The sequence below is a fragment of the Heterocephalus glaber genome, unplaced genomic scaffold (assembly GCF_053883595.1).
Source record: "Heterocephalus glaber isolate CG9 unplaced genomic scaffold, H.glaber_assembly_v1.0 deba00001509, whole genome shotgun sequence".
NCBI lineage: Eukaryota > Metazoa > Chordata > Mammalia > Rodentia > Bathyergidae > Heterocephalus > Heterocephalus glaber.
In genome coordinates, this window is record NW_028258325.1 from 58,272,263 (window position 1) to 58,297,862 (window position 25,600).

The window sequence follows — 25,600 nt, forward strand, 5'->3', positions numbered from 1 at the left end:
AGAAAGACATGGAAAGATAAGGAAACGCTGAGTTCCTTTCCCTTCAATTCCTCATCACTCATCAGTTAGCAGAAGAAAGAGAGGGTTGGTACACTGTGCCATATACAAAAGACAAATAAAAGCAGTCAATTTAGCCTTGTGCACTATTTTCCTTGTAAGGCAACAAAGTGAAATACAGTCACATTTTCTTGCTTTGTGAAAAAAGGCCTGACATTTTCATTTTGTACTAGAGTGCATGAATTATGTACCTGGGCCTGCTACTGCTAAAACCTTCTACCAAAGCAAGTAGAGTAGTTGACTACCAGTTTGGGTCTCTACTTAGATGGAGCATCTCTTACCCTAGCACTTTGTATTCATTCTCTCCACTTACCCCTAGTATATAATGCTGCCATATATTACTATATCCACTAACCACATGTGGCCAGTGAGCTCCTGACTTTGTCTAGTCTAAATTAAAATATACCATCAAAACAAAATGTACACTAAATTTCAAAGTGTAGTAGAAAAAAGAAAGTAAAATATCTCATTGATAGTTTTACATTGATTACTTGTTGAAATACTACTTTCAATGTACTGTTAAATATATAAATTATTGAAATTAATTTCATATGTTCAACTTTTTAAATATGACTACTAGAAAATTTACTTGTGGTATATATAGTATTTCCATAGACCTGCGCTGTTCTGTATCATAGGGTTCAGACTTTTATTTCCATAGAAGATATTATAATTTTTATGTTCTAATAGTAAAAACCATGGCTACTTGTTTTGTTCTTTTTCATCCTTGAAAAAAAAATAAACAAAACAAAAACCCTTATTTAGGCCTTTTGATGATAGTTGCAAAAGATACCAAAAATAAGTACAAGTAAATTATGTTTTCATTAGTAAATGGTTTAAGGAAAGAAGCTACAACAAGATTTATCTAAAAAAGCAAATGTGTAGATGACATGAACCACTCCATCTATATATTATATTCACAAAATGTAAATTAGAAGGGACAAAAAAAGAAAAGAAATATATAAAGCAACATTTTCTATTTATAATATATATTATAATATACTATATATAATCTTTAGTATATAATATAGATTATATATTATATAATATATTAATGTATAATATCTATATTATATACTATATATAATATAGATTATATATTATATAATATATTAATGTATAATATCTATATTATATACTATATATAATATAGTATAATGTTATAATACATATATAATAATCTATAATATAGCCAAAGTGTAAGGCCAAATATGGAATAATTTGCCCAGGAATGAATGGCCAGCTTGTATGGGAAGCATATGTTTAGGGTCCTTCTAAAAATTAAGATACTTTATTAAGAACAGTTTACTTACAAAGCAATGTCCTGCTGGTAGCAAACCCCAGAATTAAGGACATCTGAAAAATTAAAATGAGTGCCCAAATCTAATATATATAGAAATTTTCTAAGAGAAATAAACAAAATAAGATAAATCAACTTACTTTGAACTTCAACTGAATCAGGATTAACCTTAGGGGGTCCTACTGCATTTTTCAGCTTTTTATGTAAAACATGTTGAATAATTTTATTAATGGTTTCAGGATCTTCAGTAGAACGAATTTTAAAAATGAGCAGCATATGAGCCAACAGTCCATGTTCCTCTTGACTGTGAACCAAAATAGAAGACAAAGGAATGAAGGAAAGAAGTGAGGGAAAAAGAGAAAGATGAAGAGGAAGAAGGAGGGAGTGAGGGAAGGGGAGAGGGAGGGAGGAAGGAAGAAAGGAAGGAGGGAAGGAAGGAAGGAAAAAAGGGAGGGAGGGAAAGAAGGTTAGTTTGTTGATTTATGGTAATACACACACACACAAAACCATAAACATTTGCTTCTAAATTCCTATTGTCTACTATTTGCGGAAACTCCAAATCAACTACCCTGATGGCAAGGTAATAGGCTCACTGTTTCCTAACCACGAAAACGTATAGTTAAGTGCATGATTATTGATATACAAAGGCACTTATCTTGTTAACCGTTCAAAATTACCAAGTGAAATGTGTTGTAAATACAAAATCAATTGTGCATTTGGCTATTGAGTTTAATTCTAGTGACTTAAATCTACTGACTTCTGTTAAGTAAGCTTCAGACTCTCCTAAACAACTCTTAATACTAAGGCTTTTGGAAAGCCTCATCAAATTGTAGGACTTTTCTGACAATATTTTTCAAGAGAAAGCATTAATTAGGCTTACTGACATTTATACTACCTTGGTGTCACCTTACTGGCAACTCAATCCCTCCTTTCACAGTCACTTCCAAATCACTCTTATTCCTCACCATACACTTCATCAACATTTGTTTTCATAAACTATAAATAGTAATAAATGAGAATTTTATCCTTTGGAAGTGAGATTTTTTTTTTATGTTACAAATTTGAGTATTTTTCCTCACTGATAGCACTTGCCACTTTTTGAAAATAAATCTTCAAATACACTCTTATGTGTGCAAAGAGGACATATGTGTGAATATGTTCATTGTAACCTTGTTTTCTAAACATAAATAACAAATAAGTTGTTCAACAATAGGATACTGGCTAAATTAGCACCGACACATACTGTTAGTAAAATACTGTACTATACAGTCAAAGATTAGACTAGATCTTTATACAGTCATTGGAATAATGTTCACAATAAATTGTTAAGGATATGTTATTCTGAGGTTGGAATTCCCAGGAAAGAGGCTTTTGCTTTCTATTTTATATAATATTGAATTATTTGAAGTTTTGTAATTTCATACTGCCTTTGTAATTAGAAAGAAAATAACTTGATTATTATTTTCTCTGTCTCAAATCTTTCAATAGCTCAGCAATCTTATACTATTCATTATTTATTCCTTCTTCTTTCTCTTGAATTAGTCATATTCTGACTAAAAACAAACAAAATCCTCTGTACCACATTAATCAATTCATCTTCCACCTTCTTAATCACAGCAGACCTTCTTAACAGGATCAATACACTCTGCCGTATATCTACTTCATTCTAGGCTGCTTCTCCTCCTCCATTCCCAGTGAGTTGTTTTCTAGTGGCAGACGAATGACTTTTGGTTGTCATGTCCAGTGGGTTCCTCCAGCACTTACTTACTTACTTCAGGAATGTTTGTTGCTTCTGACGATGCTCCCCTTGAAGCTTCTCATCTTTAGCATCAATGATGCCTTACTCAGAAATTTCCTTTTCTATTTCAAAGGGTTCCATTTTTCTTTCATCCTCTTAAATATTATTTCTCAAGCTATATTTACAAAATTTTCAGAAGAAAGTGGTCCAAGTAATGCTTCAGAGATGTTAGCTAAGTAACAGACTTGAAAGTCATTTAAGTTTTGTCATTAGAATAATACTTCACCAGAGGAAGGGGTTTCTGGGACACCATCTGTCCCTCCGCTCCTGGCCCAGAGGAAGGGGCTTACTGGCCACCAACTGTCCAGCCACTCTGAGACTAGAGGAAGGGGCTTCTGGGACACTGTCCATCCTGCCACTCCCAACCCAGAGGTAGGGGCTTCTGAGCCACTGTCCCACTGCTCCGGACCCAGAGAAAGGGGCTTCTGAGCCACTGTCCCACCTCTCCGAGCTCGGAGGAGGTGAGTCACGCAGAAGCCAACAGCACTCCCCCCAGGTCAAAATGAGAAGACATGTAAAAAAGTATCAAAACCAGGCTTCCAGATAACCTACAGCAATCCCAAAGGGAAATGAGATGGAACACTCTGATACTCAACCACCTGGATCCCCTGAAATGGCAACAAAAGAGAATCTTGAAAAAATGAAATCAGAAATAATTTCTCAGATTTGAGCAGAGATTGTGCTAATAGTGTAAGACATGATTAATAAATCTAAAGAGGATCTGAGGAATATGATGAAATCCCAACATAGGAGACAAATGGAATCCATAAAACACATGGAAACAGATTAGCAGGAGATGAAAAACTCCACTGAAAGTCTACACAGAAGAATGAGCCAATGTGAGGACAGAATTTCAGATATAGAAGATAAGATTGCAAATAGTGACAGTAAAAGAAAAATTGCTTCAAAACTGTAAGGGAACATAACAAATCAATCCAGCAGTGGCTAGATGATGCAAAGAAGAATAACATAAGACTGGTTGGAATTAAAGAAGAAACAAGAGAGACTGCAGATGACATAAAAAAATTTTTCACAGAAGTAATGGTAGAAAACTTCCCAAGCAGGGGAATAGAGCTTGACATACAGATAAGTGAGGCATTGGGGCTCCAAATAGCCTTGATCAAAAAAAATCTACACATAGGCATATAATTGTTAAGATTCCAGAAACACAGCAGAAGAACAAAGTTCTCCAAGCAGTCAGAGAAAAGAAACAAATCACATACAAAGGAAAGCCCATTAGAATCACAGCAGACTTCTCAACACAAACCATAAAGGCAAGAAGAGCTTGGAGTGATGTATTTCAGGCCAAAAAGGAAAACAGCCTCCAACCCAGATAAATATACCCTGCAACACTATCTTTCAAAGTTGATGGAGAAGTAAGATACTTTCATGACAAAAAGCACCTTAGGAACTTCATGAATACCAAACGAGCACTCCAAAAAATTTTAGATAACATCCTAGGAAAACACAATGAGGATCACAACCCCAGGAAGCAAAGCAGAATGAACCCATCTGGCATGACAAGAAATTAAATGTAAAGGGGGAGAATCCCCCAAAAAGAAAAAGTCATGACAATGATAAGTCAGTATGTTTCAGTTATACCCATTAATGTTAAAGGTTTCAATTCATCAATAAAAAGAAATAAGACTGGCAGAATGGGTCAAGAAGCAAAATCCAACAATATGCTGCATACAAGAAACACACTTCATTCAAAAGGAAACTCATAGACTGAAAGTTAAAGGGTGGAAAACAATACTCCATGAGACAGGAACCTGAAAAAAAGCAGGAGTAGCTATCCTCTTGGCAGATCAAGTAGATTTCAAACCAACACTGATTAAGAGAGATGAAGAATGACACTACATCCTTGTAAAGTGAAGAATCCAAGAGGAAGATATGACAATCATAAATATCTATGCACCAAACACTAGTGCACCCAACGATATAAAACAAATACTAACAGACATGAAAAGTCATATATGCACAAATACAATTGTAGTGGGGGACCTCAACACCCCACTGTCACAGATAGATCAACTAGACTAAAAATAAGTAATGAAATACTAGAACTCAATGCAACTCTTGAACAAATGAACTTAACAGATGTTTACAGAGTCTTCCACCACACAAAATCAGAATACACATTCTTCTCAGTTACACATGGGTCATTCTCCAAAATAGACTATATACTCACACATAGAACATGTTTAAGTAAGTGCAAAGGAACTGAAGTTATCCCCTGCATATTATCAGACCATAGTGCGATGAAATTGGAGATCCATAGCAAAAGAAACTGGAAAAATTTCATCAATATGTGGAAATTAAACAACATACTTCTGAATAACCAATGGGTCACAGAGGAAATTAAAGAAGAAATCAGGCAGCTCCTTCAATTAAATGACAATGACAGTACAACATATTGGAATCAATGGGACACAATGAAAGCAGTCTTACGAGGGAAATTCACAGCAGTGAATACTCATATTAGGAAAACAGAATGAGCCCAATTAAACAACCTGATGCTGAACCTCAAGCTTCTAGAAAAAGAAGAGCAGGAAAAACCCAAAGCTCATACAAGGGAGGAAATTATAAAGATCAGAGGAGAAATCAATGCAATGGAGACTAAGAGAATGATACAAAAAATCAATGAAGTGAAGAGTTGGTTCTTCGAAAAAATCAACAAAATTGACAAACCCTTAGCCAACATTATCAGAAAAAGGAAAGAAAAGGCCCAAATCCATGCAATTAGAAATGAAAAGGGTGAAATTACAACACACCCAGCAGAAATCCAGAGGGTCATCAATACCTACTTCAAGAACCTATATGCTAATAAGATGGAAAACACAGAAGAAATGGACAAATTCCTAGATACATATGAATTACCAGAGTTGAATGAAGAAGACTTGAAAATTCTAAACAGACCAATTATTAACCAATGAAATTGAAAATGTAATTAAAAACCTATCAACTAAGAAAATCTCGGGCCCTAATGGCTTCACTGATGAATTCTACAAGACATTTACAGAGAAACTACTGCCACTACTGTTTGAACTCTTCAATGAAACTGAAAGGGAAGTAATACTCCCAAATACATTCCTGGAAGCAAGCATCACCTTGATCCCCAAAGCAGAGAAAGACCCAACCAAAAAGGAGAACTACAGGCCAATTTCACTATTGAACATAGATGCAAAAATCCTTAATAAGATACTGGCAAACAGAATGCAGAAGATCATCAAGAAGATCATACACCCTTATCAAGTGGGATTCATCCCAGGCATGCAAAGATGGTTCAACATACGAAAATCAATCAATGTAATACACTATATCAATAGAGCCAAGAACAAAAACCATTTGATTATCCCCATAGATGCAGAAAAAACATTTGACAAAATCCAACATGCATTTATGATAAAAACCCTACAAAAAATTGGAATAGATGGTCTCTACCTCAAACTGATAGAAGCCATCTATGAAAAACCAACAGCCAATATCATACTAAATGGTCAAAAACTGAAATCCTTCACACTAAAATCAGGAAGAAGACAAGGATGTCCACTATCACCATTCTAGTTCAATATAGTTCTGGAAACATTAGCCATGGCAGTTAGACAAGAGAAAGAAATAAAAGGAATAAAGATAGGAAATGTAGAAGTCAAATTGTCATTATTTGCAGATGACATGATACTGTATATAGAAGACCCCAAGAACTCCACCAAAAGTCTTCTAGACTTAATAACCACATTGAGTCAAGTAGCTGCTTACAAGGTCAACACACAAAAATCAATAGCTTTCCTCAACACAAATGACAGACTCACTGAAAGAGAAATAGGGCAAATAATTCCTTTCACAATAGCATCAAAAAAACTGAAATACCTAGGAATCATCCTAAAGAAAGAAATCAAAGACCTCTGAAAACTATAGCACTCTGAAAAGAGAGACTGAAGATGATATCAGAAAATGGAAAGACATCCCTTGCTCCTGGGTAGGAAGAATCAACATAGTGAAAATGGCCATACTTCCAAAACTGCTATATAGCTTCAATGCAATCCCAAATGAAATTTCTGAAGCATACTTCATGGACCTTGAGAAAACAATACAAAAATTCATTGGGAACAATAAGAGACCCAGAAAAGCAAAAGCAATTCTAAGTAACAGAGACATGGCAGGGGGTATCACAAGCCCCAAGTTGCAACTATACTACAAAGCTACTGTGATAAAAATGGCATGGTACTGGCAAAGAAACAGACCTGAGGACCAGTGGAATAGATTAGAAGATGCAGAAACAATGCCAGATACACTCAGCCATCTCATCCTTGATAAAGGAGCCAAACACCCTCACTGGAGGAAAGATAGCCTCTTTAATAAATGGTGCTGGAAAAATTGAGCTTCAACTTGCCAAAGACTAAAACTAAACCTATATCTCTCGCCATGCAATAAACTAAAATCAAAATGGATTAAAGATCTAAATATTCAAATAGAAACTCTGAACCAGTTGGAACAGAGGTTAGGTGGAACCCTTGAAGACATCGGTGTAGGAAAAGATTTTATGAACCAAACCTCAGTTGCCTGTGAACTAGCACAAACAATCAACAAGTGGGATCTCTTCTTATTAAAAGGCTTCTGCACAGCAAGAGAAACGACCAGCAGTGTGAAGAGACAACACACAATGTGGGAAAAAATCTTCACCTGCTCTTTCTCAGACAAAGGTCTACTATCTCGAATGTATAAAGAACTTTAAAAGATCAGACCTCCAAAATTTAAAGACCCAATCCGAAAATGGGCATCTAAAATGCACAAACATTTCTCCGAAAAGAAGTAGAAATAGCAAATAAATACATGAAAAAATGATCAACATCACTAGTCAATCGAGAGATGCAAATGAAAACAACACTGAGGTTCCATCTCACTCCAGAAAGAATGGCTGCTATCATGAAATCAACCAATAACAAATGCTGGCGGGGCTGTGGGAAAAGAGGAACCCTGCTCCACTGCTGGTGGGAGTGTAGACTGGTGCAACCACTGTGGAAATCAGTATGGAGATACCTCAAAGAACTAGGACTGGAAGTCCCATTTGACCCAGCTATTCCACTGCTGGGGATCTTCCCCAAAGAATTAAAAGAATCATACCACAGTGATATATGTGCACCTATGTTCATAGCAGCACAGTTTATGATAGCTAAAACTTGGAAACAGCCCAAATGCCCATTAAGTGGAGTCCGGATAAAGAAAATGTGGTGTTTTTTTTTAAATGGATTACTCCCCAGCCATAAAAAATGAGAAATCAGAGATATTTATAGCTAAATGGAGGCACATTGAGGCAATACTCTCAAGTGAAATAAATAGGACACATGTGTATAAATACTGAATAGTTTCTCTAGTGTGAGAAACTGAAAGAGTAAATAAGGACTAAAACGTATAATAGATAATGTGAAATATGAAGAAAAGGGGCAAAGGGGAAGGGGAAATGGGAGGGGTAGGGGAAAGGAAAGAAGGGAAAGGAATTAATATGAGAAAATGGAAAACTTGAAACAAAACCTTTGTAAATAGGGAGGAATGGAGGGGTTGAAGGGAGGGCTGGGCAAGGGTGAAAAATAAGAACCAAGAGAGATTATGTAAAGGTGCAAATTTCCAATGATGAATGTCATTATATTGTATACCTAAAATGTACCAATGATTAGAATGAATAATTGATAGTGCCAAACAGGAAGAAAAGGTCCAAAGGGGTAGGGGTAGTGGGAGGGCCAGGGGAAAGGAAAGAAGGAAAAGGAAAAATGATGAGAAATGGAAAAAATGGAAACAAAGTCTTTGTAAACAGGGAAGGGTAGAGGGGGTGAAGGGAGGGCCAGGAATGGAGAAAAAATAAGAACCAAGATGCATCATGTAAAGTCACAAGTTCCCAATGAGAAATGTAAATGTGTTATATACCTAAAATGTACCAATAAAAGAATTTAAGTAATAAAAATGAATAATACTTGAAACAGTTTTCTTATTTTTTTAAAAAAATTGCTTTAAGACAATATATTATTTAATATCTGAATATGGCATTTTATTTAAAATTTTATATTCCAAACTTGTCTATTTATCAATAGATTTGGTATTCATTTGGAGCATAAGGAGGTAGAATAGAAGAAAGTAAGCAAAATTGATAAAGAAGAGAACCAAGAGCTAAAAACAATTTTCCACTACACTGTTTTATGTAGGGTAGTGCAAACTAAACCAAGGGAAGTGTGTGAGATCACCACATAACAATTTCAACATATAGGCACCATTACACTGTCCCTTGAAAGCACCTTGCAAATGCTCACTATCAGATTTAAAGGATGAGTAGGGTACATTGTAAACCGTGACTTACACAGGATAAGTATAAAATAAATGCTTGTTGAATATAATTATGTTATTAATATGTTAAAATATTTTTATTGTGACCAAGATAATAGCTAAGCTTTAAATTAAATACAGAAATCAGCATTTTAGGTCTACATACCTGAACTTGATAATGTGAGACTTGACAAGTTCTCCCTTTAGTGGATATTTATTAAATGTGTTTTTTACCTGTTCAAAAATATTTAAAATGTGTCAGCAAACACAATTTATTGCTATTCAACAAGTTAATTCAAAGCTCTAGGGAAATTTTTCTTAAAAGACAAAACAAACAACATTGACAGATGTTCCCAACGTGCTGTAGAGGACTCCTCCCTGGTCTCACACCCTGTGACTCCTGCTGCCCTCTGCCTTACACTTGAAAGGATCTGGGAGGCAGAGTGAGGCCAGAAGTGACTTCTGCTATATTACTGAGAAAGACATAAAAAATTCAAAAATTTTTTATAAATTTAAAACCAAGAGCTGGGGATTTAGCTCAGTGGTTCCAGCACCTGTGGCGCAAGTGCAAGGTCCCGAGTTTGATCCCTGGTACCAAAAAAAATTAAAAAAAATAAAAATTTAAAACCCAGCTGTCCTTTGAAAAGTAAAGGTCAGTATTTACATTCTGAAATAAAGAGTTTTCCTCTAGGTGGACAGAGAAAATGAAATAATTTTGTCAAGTGATACTTTAGTTACAGAAATGGGTACATAGCAGGGCCATGTAGTTCTCAAAACTAATGAAAAAGTTGCCAAGTATCCTGGCACAATGTGCACCCAGAATGGCCCTGAAATGCTCTGAGAAAGCCCATGTGAGGTGGAATACGTTACAAACATATATGTGAGCGTTATTCTACTGAGATAGAAGAATGTATTTTTAACTATATTTCTTGCTATTATAAATACTTCTAGTGAACTTAATTTTTTAAATTAGGAGTTTAAGTAAATAAACATTTTATGGTTTCCGGGTTTTATTTTGTATATGTACAAAATAATATAAATAAATGTATAATAAATATAAATATATAATATATTTATATAATGTATAATATATAATGAAATATATATATTTATTTTGAATATTTACTACACACAGTTACTACATCCTGGTGACTCTTACATTTCATTGACTCCTGATCTTTGGACCTAAATACAGTTCCTACAATTTTAAGACAAATAAGTCCTCTAAATAGTTATTTTCTTGGACATTTTTACTTAAGACTTTATTTTTATCAACTAATTTCAAAAATATTATTAAAATTGGAGGTATTAAAGAGTCCTATCTACATTAAATTTTAATTTGGCGAATGGCACAAAAAACAAGGAAAACAGTTGCATCATTTCTCGACTTTTAAAATATCATTTTCTTTTTTATTTTACAAATATATTTATATCTTGCCTTAAAGAACAGTTTCTTCATAGATGCTCCTGATTTGCTGTTTGCATGTACAGATATAACCAGGATTTGACCTCTTCTTCAGCAAGGTAATCAAATCCTCTGGCTTCCACTGTACTCAACTGTTTGTCAGAGGGGAGGAGTATGGCCATGCTATAGTTGATATGGTTTGTGTTTCTCCCAAGACTTCCTGTGTTGAAACTTAACCCTCACTGTGAGGTATTAAAATGTGTAAGTTGAAACTTACCATGATGCTAATAGGTAAGCCTTTTGGCAGATGATTTGGATTAGATAAGGTCATTAGAGTAGAGCCTCATAATTGAGTCCTGGTGGCTGTATAAGACAGGGAGAGAGCAGAAGAAAACCACATGCACACACGCTCCCCATTGTTTGCCATGTAATACACTGTGCTGCCTGGAGATTCTGCCAGTAAAAGAACCACAGCAAATCTGGCTCCTGGACCTTCCAGCTCCAGAACCATCAGCCAAAATAAGCCTTTTTTCTTGATGAAATAGCTGGCCTCTGGTATTTCATCATAGTAAAGAAAAACTGATACAAGTCACTTCTATTGTAATTCAAGATATTGAAACTGGAAGACACTTTGAAAAATATATAATTTAACACCTTAATTTTCATGTAAGGAAATGTGTCCAGAATGACAAAGAAATGTGCCAAGTGGCACACCACTGGCTTGTCAATGGTATTAGTATTAGAGGTTCCAATTTCTTGGTCAGTGTCCTTTCCATGATATCATACTATTTATTACCCCACAGAAGAAAAGCCCAAATTATTCTTTAAATATTCTGATAATGATGAGAATCCATTACTCAAGCCCTTATTCTTTTGGCCTATAGTGCTAATTTTTCAAGTTCTTCAAATATTTGATTCAACTCTCAAGATGAATATTGATGCCTTAAGAATAGAGATCTGTATCTATGGGATTCCTGTAGAAATGTGTACCAAAAGTTGGTCCATGGTTACGTATTTTGAAAAGGCAAAACCCTATTTATGTATGTATAAATTGTTTCAATCTTTGCAATTTTTTGTCCACAGCCTCTTAGTTAGGAAGTCTATAATACAACCACCATATCTGATCCACCTTCACATTCCCAGAGTTCCTGAGTCTACTAATCAAAACTGTGGCAGCAGCTAAGAAAATGTGAGTAGGAGGGGCACGAATGACTAAAGGCCACTTGGTTAAGGCTTGAAAAACACACTCTTCTGAATCATGTAGTGTTAATTTTGTTTTATAGTCCTTATGTATGACCTCTTACCATTTTTCAAAAATACCCAAGGATCAACCGAATGAGTTTTTTAGAAGCTAGGATAATAAAATACATGATAACAGGTGAAAGCAAATGGAGAAAGCTGCTTACCATTAGTTCAATTTTCTGGCTCATTTTTGTGAAATTTTTGGAACCCTCTCTTCCAAATTCATCATATACTTTGTCACTTGTGAATGGCAACATACTATAGTAATTGTAGGTCTTCCTTTTATCTACAAGAAAAGAGACAACAACTCATAATAATTTTTATCAGATGCATGAGGAGTACCATTATTATTCCACTTGGCGGTTTCTAGAAAGACTAAGACAGGAAGGAATGCTCCTCTGCCGGACGTCATCTTCATCATCTTTCTTCAGGCTTATCTCAGAATAAAAGACAACAACATTTATCATCATGTACTTCAGCATGTTAAAACTGTGAGAAATACCTGGTGTTCCTAGGCCATTGAACAAATATGGCCCTGTGGGTGTGAGCGATTACTCCTGTGTTTTTCATTCCTGAATAAACCACTATGATGGGAACTCATGCTATCTGAGCACATAGATAAGGATGATTTAGAAGCTTTCTAAGGTTGAATGCTTTTTCTTAATGTTTCAACAGCAGATTTCTCTCCAATTCAGTAAATGGCACGTCAATTCTGGTCACAAGGACCTAGTGTGAGAAAATCTGTTTTAGCTGAAGAGATAAGAGTAGAAATTAAAATGCTAGGAGCTCAGAAAAGACAGCATAGCCCTATGGTGGCACTGTCAGCTCACTGGGCTCCCTTGCCACTCCATTGATTTCCTCCCACCATCCTTAGAGGTGTCTTGTACACCCCTTAGCCACTGTCTCTACTCAGCATCCAATTTAAACAACCCACTTTTGGGGCCTATTAATGACCTAGGACAGTATAAATTTCCCTCTTCTTTCCTACACACAAACCAAGGTCAGAACCGTAAGAGATTTATTTATTCATTCAATGAATATTAATGCTGACTACTTTCTTGTGACAGACATTAAGAATACAATAGTGTCCAAGAGAGTTTCATATAGTTATTATAGAAAATGGATTGTCCTCATCTAATCTCAACCTCTCTCTTCTCTCTATTCCTTCACATTCTTTTCCACTTCACTTAAACCACAGAGGAAAAGGAGACTCACCCTGAGCACCAGTATCTCAGGCACATTTGTATATCTCATTTAATGTGCAATGACTCGATGGGAAGGCATTATGATCCATATCTAGGGATTCCAATCTGAGAAATGTAAATATTTTGCCAAACCTCAATGTGACATACACAGAAAACACAGAATTAAGCCAAGGTCTAATTAGTGAAGCACAGACTTTTTTTTAATACACTGCTTCTTGAAGTAAAATACAACCAATGCCAGTCTGAGCTGTGGGATTTTTAAGTATAAAATTTATACACAAAAACCTGTGGATAAATAGCAAAAGAACCACCTAGTCATCCAGAAGACTCGATGGGACAGAGAATGAAATTGAAGCCAACCTCTAACAAGACCTGGAAATAGGTGGCAATACGTGAAGAAAGTGTCAGAGTGAAGATACGGAAAGTCCAGTCTCCTCGTGATGATGATCTTAGTGAAGACTGAAGGAGGTTTTGCCCCTCTACCATCCTTTCACCTCGCTCTTCCTGAATGACCCTGCTATGAATGGCCAGGGTAACATGAAATTCAGGAATGTCCCTGGCAATGCACAGTCTCAAGTAGGGTTTTAATTTACTGAAATATTAAAAAATAATGTAACTATCTTTCCAAACTACTGTTCCATTATATTTGTATTTTTTTTTACATCTATGTGTAGTCCTGTGTGGCTTGATTCATTGTTCTACAATGCTGCTTCTCAAAGTACAGAGTATGAATGGACCACTTGTGGATCCTGTTAAGCATGCAGATTCTAATACATTAGGTCTAAAGTTGGATCCAAGAATTTGTTGGTGGGAATGTAAACTAGTACAAACATTATGGAAATCAGTATGGAGATTTCTCAAAGAACTAAAATTAGAAATTCTGTATCATCCAGCAATCCTCCTGCTAGTACCTTCCCCAAAGAGCCTAAGACATCATACTACAGTGACATATGTACACCAATATTTATAGCAGTACAACTCATAATAGTTTGATCCTGGAAACAGCCTGTTTACCCATCAACAGACAGTTGGATAAAGAAAATGTGATATCTATATATAATAGAATACTACTCTGTTATAAAGAATGACAGATTTGAGACATTTATAGGAAAATGGATGCACCTGGAAAATATAATGCTAAATAAAATAAATCAGACACACAAGCTTAACTACTGTATGTTATCTCTCATTTGAGTGTGGCAAAGTACAAACAAAGAGAATAATAAAGGATGGATAGAAGGAGTCAAGGCGATGGATCTCTAGGGAAGGGGTCCAAGGGAAAAAAGCATGAGGAGTGAGAAGAAGAGGAAGAGGAAATAGGAAAAAAAAGATATGCCATCCACAGGGACCTAATAACCTCAATTAATGTAAACATTATATGCCATAACATAAGATTAATAGTATCAACAAGAATGAAAAAGTGGGATAGAATTGGAGGGGGCAAGGGAAAAGGGATTTAAAGAGAGAAGAAACAAGTTGTGGTATGTACATATAATCACTCCCCAAGATGATTGTAAACTGCATGAACTGCAAACATGTACTAATGAATTAAAATTTTTTTAAAAGTTTGTATTTCTAAAATGATGCCAGGTGGTACTGATGTATACTCATACACACTAAATAGTATAACAGACCCTTCAGTAATCTTCTGTCTAGATTTTATGGATTATTTACTAGATTAAATTATTTTAAATTGTCATTTATACAAGTGAAACATGGTCAAATGTTGGCAATGTCAAATGGTTTCAATTATGTAAACAACTTACCTACACTCAAAATTTTACTTTGCTCTGTAGATTGAAAATAGGCCAGTGAGTGTTAAAAACATATTTCCAGCTTCCAGAATTATATGGCATGTCTAGTTATTTAAAAAGATGGGCAATATTAACACAAAAGTAATATGTTTGGATGAATACAAATGTGTTCATAATTTCTAGCAGGTTTGTGATTCTGTAACTTGCAATTATGTTACTCATTAACAGATTTACCTTCTGACATCAAAATCATAGAGAAGCAAAAATGAAGCCACAAAAGATTTGAACACAGACTACACACAGAATTTTAAACTGGGCTTTGTGTAGTAAGTGTCAAAATAATATTTTACAAATCAAATCACCTTCCTCTATATTTAGATATTTCTAACAACAGATTTGTTCGGTTTGCATTGGTTATTTTAGCAAGGGGACTCCTAAATGCTCATGGTTATACCTACTGTTTTATTAATTTATGTTCCCAAACAGAGGGCAAGTCACAAATGTAAGACATTGCAATAATCGTTGCTTATCCAGGTGTACTGTGTGGGCAGTGCGAGAGTTGTGTGGTGTATTTCTGAACTCATCATCCAAACAATGAGATCCAGGAACAAGTTACAGGAAAAATTTTTCAGGTTTTCACTGTGTTCATATGAATAGACTTATAATCTAATAAAACTTGACTTCTAAAGGGGCAAAGGAGACAGCAAGAAACATTTTCCTCACAAAGGTCATCAGGGACTTAGCATTAGTAGGGATTTTTTATGAAATCAGACAATCTCAAGAAAATATGGTAGGTATGATTCATTTGTTTATGATTGTCAATCACTCACTTATAAAACACCTAGCATGTGCCAGAATTCTGCAAAGTTCTGGAAATATTAGTGAATAAACTATAGTCTTAGACATCTATGAGAAGAAATAATGATGGTTAAAACATGATAGGACTCACTATGTTCCTAACAAGTCTGTAGAATTGTAGTTATTTTAGGATTCTCTTTTATTAAAAGCATGATTCAGAGAGTTCCCTCTTCTTAAAATGAATATATCTCAAATTTAAAGACCTGCATATGGGCAAATTCTACAACACACATGCACATATGTGCATTAGCCCACACACATACACACACACTTCTGTTTTAAATATTTATTTATTTAAACTACTTAGAAGTTATACTCTTTGCTTTGGAAATTAAAATTGGATTTGTGTGGGTAGTGGAAGAAGATAACCAGGTTACAGATCACTCTTTTTATAGAAAGCATGTTTAGCAAATTCCCCATTAAATTGAAATCAAGTGATTAACTTCTATGGTTTCAGGACCTTGAATATCAAAGCATAATCTAGTCACATGGAGGTATCAAACTAACAGGTCATAGTTGAGTCAACTAATTAAAATCCAAAGCAGAGTAAAAGGAAACTTCAGAAGGGTTGTTATATTATTGAAGAATAGTTTGGAAGTACCCTGGAGACATTTCTAATAACATAGCAACTGGCAGTTCACATGGTAGTGAGATGTCTGATAACCATAGAGTGAGCCTGTTTATAATTAACCCTCTCACCATATCCTGTCCTCTTTAATCACTTACAACATATCCCAAGATAACATTTTAAATAATAGAAAGAGGTACTTACTAAACACTCTACCACTATGAACATTTTCCAACTCACTATTGCTGAATAAAGCCTATTTCTCCACAATCCTTAGTTGTGTAATTGGTTTATTTGGATATCAAGTTCTCAATGAGTTAAAGTACTTTAAATCAGAATGATTGCCCTGTGACTTCAAATAACTCAAGATATTGGATTCTAGTTAAATTGTGGTCTTCCTCAACACTCAATTAGCACTTATTAATTAATATGAAAATGAGTATACTATTCCCGGCAGGAAGAATTGCCACATCAAAGTCAGAAGGAAGAATCTTAATGGGTTTGTGGGATTAAAAGAGGCATGAAGCAGGCAAAGATTTCTTTGTCTTGGCTGTCCAAATGAATCACAGGAATTAATGAACAAGCCTGAGGCATGCAAAGCAGGAAGCTACAGGAGGAAGTATGTGGGGTAAATCACATGCTGCTGGGGCAGCTCATACTTACTGTATCTCACGTAATGAACAGTGAGTCCAATGCACACTGCCAGCACAATCAGGGATAAAAAGATGATGAGGCCAATAACCCAGGGCCGCACACAAGCTTTTTTCCTGGCCCTCACCACAGCTATCCTGAAAAAGAAAGTAAATACAGCAGATGGGTTATATCACAATGAACAGCACATCTATGCTTCGGGTAAAACAAATACTTCCGGGGAGTGAAGGATATTCAGATAGTAGTGCACTGCTTGGTTGGAACATGGCCTGATTCCCAGCTGCTGAGGTCAGTTTTGGTTCAGGCTGCCTGCTCTGAGGTGAGCAATTTAACCTCTCTGTGTCTGTCTCCTCATCCATTAAAACAAAGATGAGAGTAACAGTACCTATCTCATAGAATTAGTGTGAGGATTAAAGGCTCTGTGTATAAAGTGCCTGCATGCTGCCTCCCTGGCCTGTAGCAAGTGCTATGTAATTATTAGCTATTTCTTATTGAGCCAGTTATATACAAGCTATAAAATAGCTGGGTGCCTGCTTAAAGTGTGTTTCTAGCACTCTAGAATTTTAAACAGGCTGCAAAATTCGTTATAACTCGAACCATTCCAGCTTCCAGATAGAATTTTTAATATTATTCTACTCCTAATTTTCTGATTTATTTCCAAACCAAACTTGGAGGAAGCACACAAGAGATTACCAGAGTTCTCTTTTTAAAAACCTGAGTGTTTGAGCTAAAATTTACCTTGAAGCTTGAAATTTTTTCTGCATGAGACGTCCTCAATATTTTCCACTTACTCTGCCTGTAAAAACACATGCTACTGAAACGCGTTGATCAAACTGGTTTTCATTTGATTGGTAAGTGGCCACTCCCTTGGATTATAAGCATGTTGAAAAGCCACAGAAAATAAAATAATAAGTGAGAGCTGGCTAAGGAGTTTGTCTGTGATACCATTGTAAATTTTTGAAGTTATGACAGGAAAGTAGAGAGAAACTGAGAGAAGAGGAAAAGGACCATAAGGAGGGAGAGGAAAAGGGAAAGGAGGTAATGAAGGGTGAAAAACAATCACATTATGTATATGCATGTGCTCATATACTGAAATGAAATCCAATTTTCTGTAATAAAAAGTAAGTAAATAAATTTCTTATGCTCTTATGAAAGTAAGTGGATGCCCTTCTTTCTTTCTTTATTTCCCCCTAGAATTCTGCCTATTTGGTGCATGAAGACTTGAAGGAAATTATGTGATTCTCAAGGTAGAGCATTGAGTTTTCAATAGGAATAAAGAAAAATGCAAGTCTACCCCTTTCATTATCAGCTGTGTAAATTGAACAAATCATTTAGCTTCCATCAATGAGGCACAGGGTTCCCATTCTGTCTACTAAAGCATTCTGGGACCCCAAAGGAGCTCATGAATACGTAAACTTCTTGTAAACTGCAAAACATTTCATAATAAATAAATTTTGCTTACAGAAATCAAGAGGACTCATTTTCTGGTGATATAAGAACAGAAAGTGATGGCCACATTGGTCTACACTGTCATTACATCCTGGCTGTGCCTAGCTAGCAGTGTTCATCACCGCTGCAGGACTCTTCCTCAGCGAAGGCACTGGTGTGTACCAGAAGACTCCAGGGACGCTCCTTGCTCTCCTTGTTTCTTTGACTTTCCCATGCAGCTATAGCCAGGGAAACTTTATCATCCCCTCCTCAACCTCTACCATCTCCAGTTCTCCCGAGTGGGATCCCAAACACCTGTTCCTAGAATGGCAATTGCTGCAGTATAAAAATACTCCTCTCCAAGGAGGTTACTCTTCTGTGTGTAATTGTGCTTAGGAAGCTCCCCAAACTGATTTGTCTCTTCATTTCTGAATGCCTGCTGTTCATCTGCTGCAAAAGAAAGGAGATGCATATAGCAGACGTAAGCAAGACTTTGGGGGAGTAGGGGAAGGGGAGGATTTCTCAACTAATGTTAGCGCAAGCCAAGTGAAGAATATGAATTTATGTTTGTAGGAAACATGATAAAATTATCAAATGTACATGATTGTTATATAGAATTGTGACATATCAGATAAGTTGTACTTGTTCTACAATAACTTAAGGCAAAAAAACCCTAAATCTAAATCGTGCAGCCATTAAATTGAGAACTGTATTTCGCCGCCTGCTGTGCAAGCGCAAGGACCCAAGTTCAGTCCCCAGTACCAAAAAAACAAAAAAAACCCCAAAAAACTAGAAACTAAATTGAGAAGTGTAAAACTACATGTATTGAAATGAAAAAGGTGACTTTATGACCTTTAAATATGAAAAACATTGCAGAATAATATGTATTCTGTATCTTAGTTTTTATAAAATAAAACTATATAGATGTGTGCAGAGCAAAGTATATAGAAGACATCAAATTATTAACAGTAAGAAGTGGAATGAGAACTAAAATAGCAATTTGAATTTTAATTTATATTTAATTTTGTTTTATGGTGAATTTTTTAAAACCACAAAAATCATGATTTTTTTTAATTAAATGAGAGAAAAAGAGGGAATTTATGAGGAAAAAATAACTGAGGAAGAGCATACATGGCTTTTGGTGAAGTTTACGTCACTAGCATGTGCAAGGCACCACTGTGACCTTCTTTCCTGGCCCTCACTTCCTGAAACTATTTTGGTGACATGTTTGACATGCTGTCTTTGAGGGCTTAGTGGGAGACAAGAGGGGGTTATCATGGAATAAAGGAAAAAGAGAACCCAAGCAAAGACACTGAACAAACAATTCAAAGCATATTTCTGAATCTTCACATCAATTTAGGTATTATATATTTTTGTACTAGCAGATTCAATTCTCTTATTTTCTCCCCATGAAAGTCAAGAATTATAATACCGTACACCTCCTAATCTGGTCAGTTATGTAATAATAAAAGATGATAAAATATTTTATTAGTTTGAGTTCCCAAATTAAAAAAATCTTTGTATAAATACCAATAATTATCATTATAATTATTTTAATTAATAATAATGATTATAGCCACATTACTGGGATGTTTGTAATATGAAACATTATATTTCCCTGTCTTGATCTTTTTTGAAAATATTTTTATTAGTACATGTCTGCAGTATATAATGATTACATTTATAGTGGGGAGTTCACACTCGTACATAACACATCTTAGTTCTTTTTTTATTTCCCTTCTCCTCCCATCCCTCTTTGTTCCCTCCAGTCTTGTTCCCCTTCCCATTTTCAATGCTCTATTTCCATTTTTTCTTCAGTTCTCTTTTTTAATCACTTTTTCCTTTCTTCCCTCCCCCTCCCTGCATTTAATTCCCTTTTTCATTTGAAAAAGATCTCTTGATTTGCTATCGTTTATCCTTTATTTATATTTTGGGTATCTCACATAAGAAAAACAATGTGATATTTAAACTTGTATGTCTGATTTATTTCACTTAACATTATGGTCTTGAGCTGCTGCATCCATTTACCTATGAATGGCTCGAGTTTATCCTTCTTTATAGCAGAGTAATATTCCATTGTATATGAATAGCACATTTTTTTGTATTAAATTCTTTTATTGGTACATTGTAGGTATACAACATAATTACATTTCTCATTGGGAATTGTACCTTTATATAATGCATCTTGGTTCTTATTTTATCCCCATTCCTAGCCCTCCCTTCACCCCCTCCACCCTTCCCTATTTACAAAGACTTTATTTCCATTTTTTCCATTTCTCATCACTTTTCCTTTCCCTTCTTTCCTTTCCCCTGCCCCTCCCACTACCCCTACCCCTTTGGACCTTTTCTTCCTATTTTACATTATCGATTATTCATTCTAATCATTGGTACATTTTAGGTATACAATATAATGACATTCATCATTGGAAATTTGCACCTTTACATAGTCTCTCTTGGTTCTTATTTCTCACCCTTGCCCAGCCCTCCCTTCAACCCCTCCATTCCTCCCTATTTACAAAGATTTTGTTCCTATCTTTCCATTTTCTCATATTAATCCCAATCCTTTCTATCCTTTCCCCTAGCCCTCCCACTTCCCTTCCCTTTGCCCCTTTTCTTCCTATTTCACATTACCTATTATACATTTAATCTTTATTTACACTTTCAGTTTCTCACACCAGAGAAACAATTCGGTATATACACATGTGTGTTCTATTTATTTCACTTAAGAGTATCGCCTCAATGTGCATCCACTTAGCTATAAAAGGCTCTAATTTCTCATTTTTGATGGCTGAGTAGTACTCCATTTTATTAAAAAACTACATTTTCTTTATCCAGTCTCCAGTTGATAGGCATTTGGGCTGTTTCCAAGTTTTAGTTATTACAAACTGCGCTGCTATGAACATGGGCACACATATATCACTGTGGTATGATTCTTTTAATTCTTTGGGGAAGATCCCCAGCAGTGGAATAGCTGGGTCAAATGGGACTTCCAGTCCTAGTTCTTTGAGGTATCTCCATACTGATTTCCACAGTGGTTGCACCAGTCTACATTCCCACCAGCAGTGGAGCAGGGTTCCTCTTTCCCCACAGCCCCATCAGCATTTGTTATTGGTTGATTTCATGAGAGCAGCCATTCTTCCTGGAGTGAAGTGGAATCTCAGCGTTGTTTTCATTTGCATCTCTTGAATGACCAGTGATGTTGAACATTTTTTTATGTATTTATTTGCTATTTCTACTTCTTTGTGTGAGGAATGTCTGTTCATTTCAGATGCTCATTTTTTGACTGGGTCTTTAAATTTTGGAGGTCTGATCTTTTTAAGTTCTTTATACATTCGAGATAGTAGACCTTTGTCTGAGGAAGAGCAGGTGAAGATTTTTTTCTCACATTGTGGGTTGTCTCTTCACACTGCTGGTGGTTTCTCTTGCTGTGCAGAAGCCTTTTAATAAGAAGAGATCCCATTTGTTGATTGTTTGTGCTAGCTCACCGGCAACTGAGGTTTTGTTCATAAAATCTTTTCCTACACCGATGTCTTCAAGGGTTCTACCTAACCTCTGTTCCAACTGGTTCAGAGTTTCTATTTTAATATTTAGATCTTTAATCCATTTTGATTTTAGTTTAGTGCATGGTGAGAGATACAGATCTAGTTTGAATCTTTGGCAAGTTGAAGCCCAATTTTTCCAGCACCATTTGTTAAAGTGGCTATCTTTCTTCCAGTGAGGGTGTTTGGATCCTTAGTGGAAGATGAGATGGTTGATTGTTTCTGGCATTGTTTCTGCATCTTCTAATCTGTTCCTCTGGTCCTCAAGTCTGTTTCTTTGCCAGTACCACACTGTTTTTATCACAGTAGCTTTGTAGTAGAGTTGCAGGTTGGGGATTGTGATACCCCCTGCCATGTCTCTGTTACCTAGAATTGCTTTTGCTATTCTGGGTCTCTTCTTGTTCCAAATCAATTTTTGGATTGTTTTCTCAAGGACTATGAAGTATGCTGCTGGGATCTCAATTGGAATTGCATTAAATCTATATAGCAGTTTTGGAAGTATGGCCATTTTCACTATATTAATCCTTCCTACCCAGGAGCAGGGGATGTCTGTCCATTTTCTGATATCATCTTCAATCTGTCTTTTCAGAGTGCCATAGTTTTCAGAGAAGAGGTCTTTGATTTCTTTCTTTAGGATGATTCCTAGGTATTTCAGTTTTTTTGATGCTATTGTGAAAGGAATTATTTGCCCTATTTCTCTTTCAGTGAGTCTGTCATTTGTGTAGAGGAAAGCTATTGATTTTTGTGTGTTGACCTTGTAAGCAGCTACTTGACTCAATGTGGTTATTAAGTCTAGAAGACTTTTGGTGGAGTTCTTGGGGTCTTCTATATACAGTATCATGTCATCTGCAAATAATGACAATTTGACTTCTACATTTCCTATCTTTATTCCTTTTATTTCTTTCTCTTGTCTAACTGCCGTGGCTAATGTTTCCAGAACTATATTGAACTAGAGTGGTGATAGTGGACATCCTTGTCTTCTTCCTGATTTTAGTGTGAAGGATTTCAGGTTTTGACCATTTAGTATGATATGGGCTGTTGGTTTTTCATAGATGGCTTCTCTCAGTTTGAGGTAGAGACCATCTATTCCAATTTTTTGTAGGGTTTTTATCATAAATGCATGTTGGATTTTGTCAAATGCTTGTTCTGCATCTATGGAGATAATCATGTAGTTTTTGTCCTTGGCTCTATTGATATAGTGTATTACATTGATTGATTTTCGTATATTGAACCATCCCTGCATCCCTGGGATGAATCCCACTTGATCAGGGTGTATTATCTTCTTGATGATATTCTGCATTCTGTTTGCCAGTATCTTATTAAGGATTTTTGCATCTATGTTCATTAATGAGATTGGCCTATAGTTCTCTTTTTCAGTTGGATCTCTGCTTTGGGGATCAAGGTGATGCTTGCTTCCAGGAATGAATTTGGGAGTATTGCTTCCCTTTCAATTTCATTGAAGAGTTTAAACCGTAGTGGCAGCAGTTCCTCTCTAAATGTCTTGTAGAATTCAGCAGTGAGGCCATCAGGGCCCAAGGTTTTCTCAGTTGGTAAGTTTTTAATTACATTTTCAATTTCATTGGTTGATATTGGGTTGTTTAGAATTTTTAGGTCTTCTTCATTCAACTTTGGTAATTCATATGTATCTAGGAATCTGTCCATTTCTTCTGTGTTGTCCATCTTATTGGTGTATAGGTTCTGGAAGTAGGTATTGATGATCCTCTGGATTTCTGCTGGGTCTGTTGTATTTTCACCCTTTTCACTCCTAATTGCATGGATTTGGGCCTTTTCTTTCCTTTTTCTGACAAGGGTGGCTAAGGGTTTGTCAATTTTGTTGATTCTTTTGAAGAACCAACTCTTGGCTTCATTGATTTTTTGTATCGTTCTCTTAGTCTCCATTGCATTGATTTCTCCTCTGATCTTTATAATTTCCTCCCTTGTATGAACTTTGGGGTTGTCCTGCTCTTCTTTTTCTAGAAGCTTGAGGTTCAGCATCAGGTTGTTTAATTGGTCTCATTCTCTTTTCCTAATATGTGTATTCACTGCTATGAATTTCCCTCATATGACTGCTTTCATTGCATCCCATAGATTCCGATATGTTGTATTGTCATTGTCATTTAATGGAAGGAACTGTCTGATTTCTTCTTTTATTTCCTGTGTCATCCATTGGTTATTCAGTAGTGTGTTGTTCAATTTCCACATGTTTATGAAATTTTTTGAGTTTCTTTTGCTATGGATCTCCAATTTCATCGCACTATGGTCTGATAATATAGAGGGGATAACTTCAATTCCTTTGCACTTACTTAAACATGTTCTATGTGTGAGTATGTGGTCTATTTTGGAGAATGACCCATGTGCAGCTGAGAAGAATGTGTATTCTGATTTTGTGGGGCGGAACACTCTGAAAACATCTGTTAAGTTCATTTGTTCAAGAGTTGTATTGAGTTCTAGTATTTCATTACTTATTTTTTGTCTAGTTGATCTATCTATTTGTGACAGTGGGGTGTTGAGGTCCCCCACTACAATTGTATTAGTGCATATATGACTTTTCATGTCTGTTAGTATTTGTTTTATATCGTTGGGTGCACTAGTGTTTGGTGCATACATGTTTATGATTGTCATCTCTTCCTCTTGGATTCTTCACTTCACAAGGATGTAGTGTCCTTCTTCATCTCTCTTAATCAGTGTTGGTTTGAAATCTACTTGATCTGCAAAGAGAATAGCTACTCCTGCTTTTTTTTGGGTTCCTGTCGCATGCAGTATTGTTTTCCACCCTTTAACTTTCAGTCTATGAGTTTCCTTTTGAATTAAGTGTGTTTCTTGTATGCAGCATATTGTTGGATTTTGCTTCTTGACCCATTCTGCCAGTCTATTTCTTTTGATTGGTGAATTGAGACCATTAATTTTGGTGGTTATAACTGAAACGTATTGACTTGTCATTGCCATGACTTTTTCTTTTTGTTGGGTTCTCCCTCTTTACATTTAATTTCTTGTCATGCCAGATGGGTTCATTCTGCTTTGCTTTCTGGGGTTGTGATCCTCAATGTCTGTTCCTAGGATATTGTGTAAAATTCTTTGAAGTGCTGGTTTGGTATTCACGAAGTTCCTAAGGTGCTCTTTGTCATGAAAGTATCTTATTTCTCCATCAATTTTGAAAGATAGTTTTGCAGGGTACATCAATCTGGGTTGGAGGCTGTTTTCCTTTTTGGCCTGAAATACATCACTCCAAGCTCTTCTTGCCTTTATGGTTTGTGTTGAGAAGTCTGCTGTGATTCTAATGGGCTTTCCTTTGTATGTGATTTGTTTCTTTTCTCTGACTGCTTGGAGAACTTTGTTCTTCTGCTGTGTTTCTGGAATCTTAACAATTATATGCCTATGTGTAGATTTTTTTTGATCAAGGCTATTTGGAGCCCCAATGCCTCACTTATCTGTATGTCAAGCTCTATTCCCCTGCTTGGGAAGTTTTCTCCCATCATTTCT

At 35.8% G+C, this 25,600-nt stretch overlaps 1 protein-coding gene across 23 annotated transcripts in view; it reads right to left on the bottom strand.

The window, feature by feature from the left end:
• The window catches only part of LOC101702191 (transmembrane protease serine 11E), a 155,484-nt gene that overhangs the window by 44,343 nt on the left and 85,541 nt on the right, over nt 1–25,600 (bottom strand). For 22 of the 23 annotated variants that reach the window (XM_087187743.1, XM_087187737.1, XM_087187732.1 and 19 more), the window contains 4 exons: nt 17,166–17,290; nt 12,282–12,403; nt 9,637–9,704; nt 1,498–1,661 (listed from right to left, as the gene is read on the bottom strand). In XM_087187743.1, the coding sequence (XP_087043869.1) occupies nt 1,498–1,661; nt 9,637–9,704; nt 12,282–12,403; nt 17,166–17,290 (479 nt within the window). Of the gene's footprint in view, nt 1–1,497; nt 1,662–9,636; nt 9,705–11,152; nt 11,239–12,281; nt 12,404–17,165; nt 17,291–25,600 lie in introns of those variants that run through there. The other variant, XM_087187751.1, reaches the window with a different exon arrangement.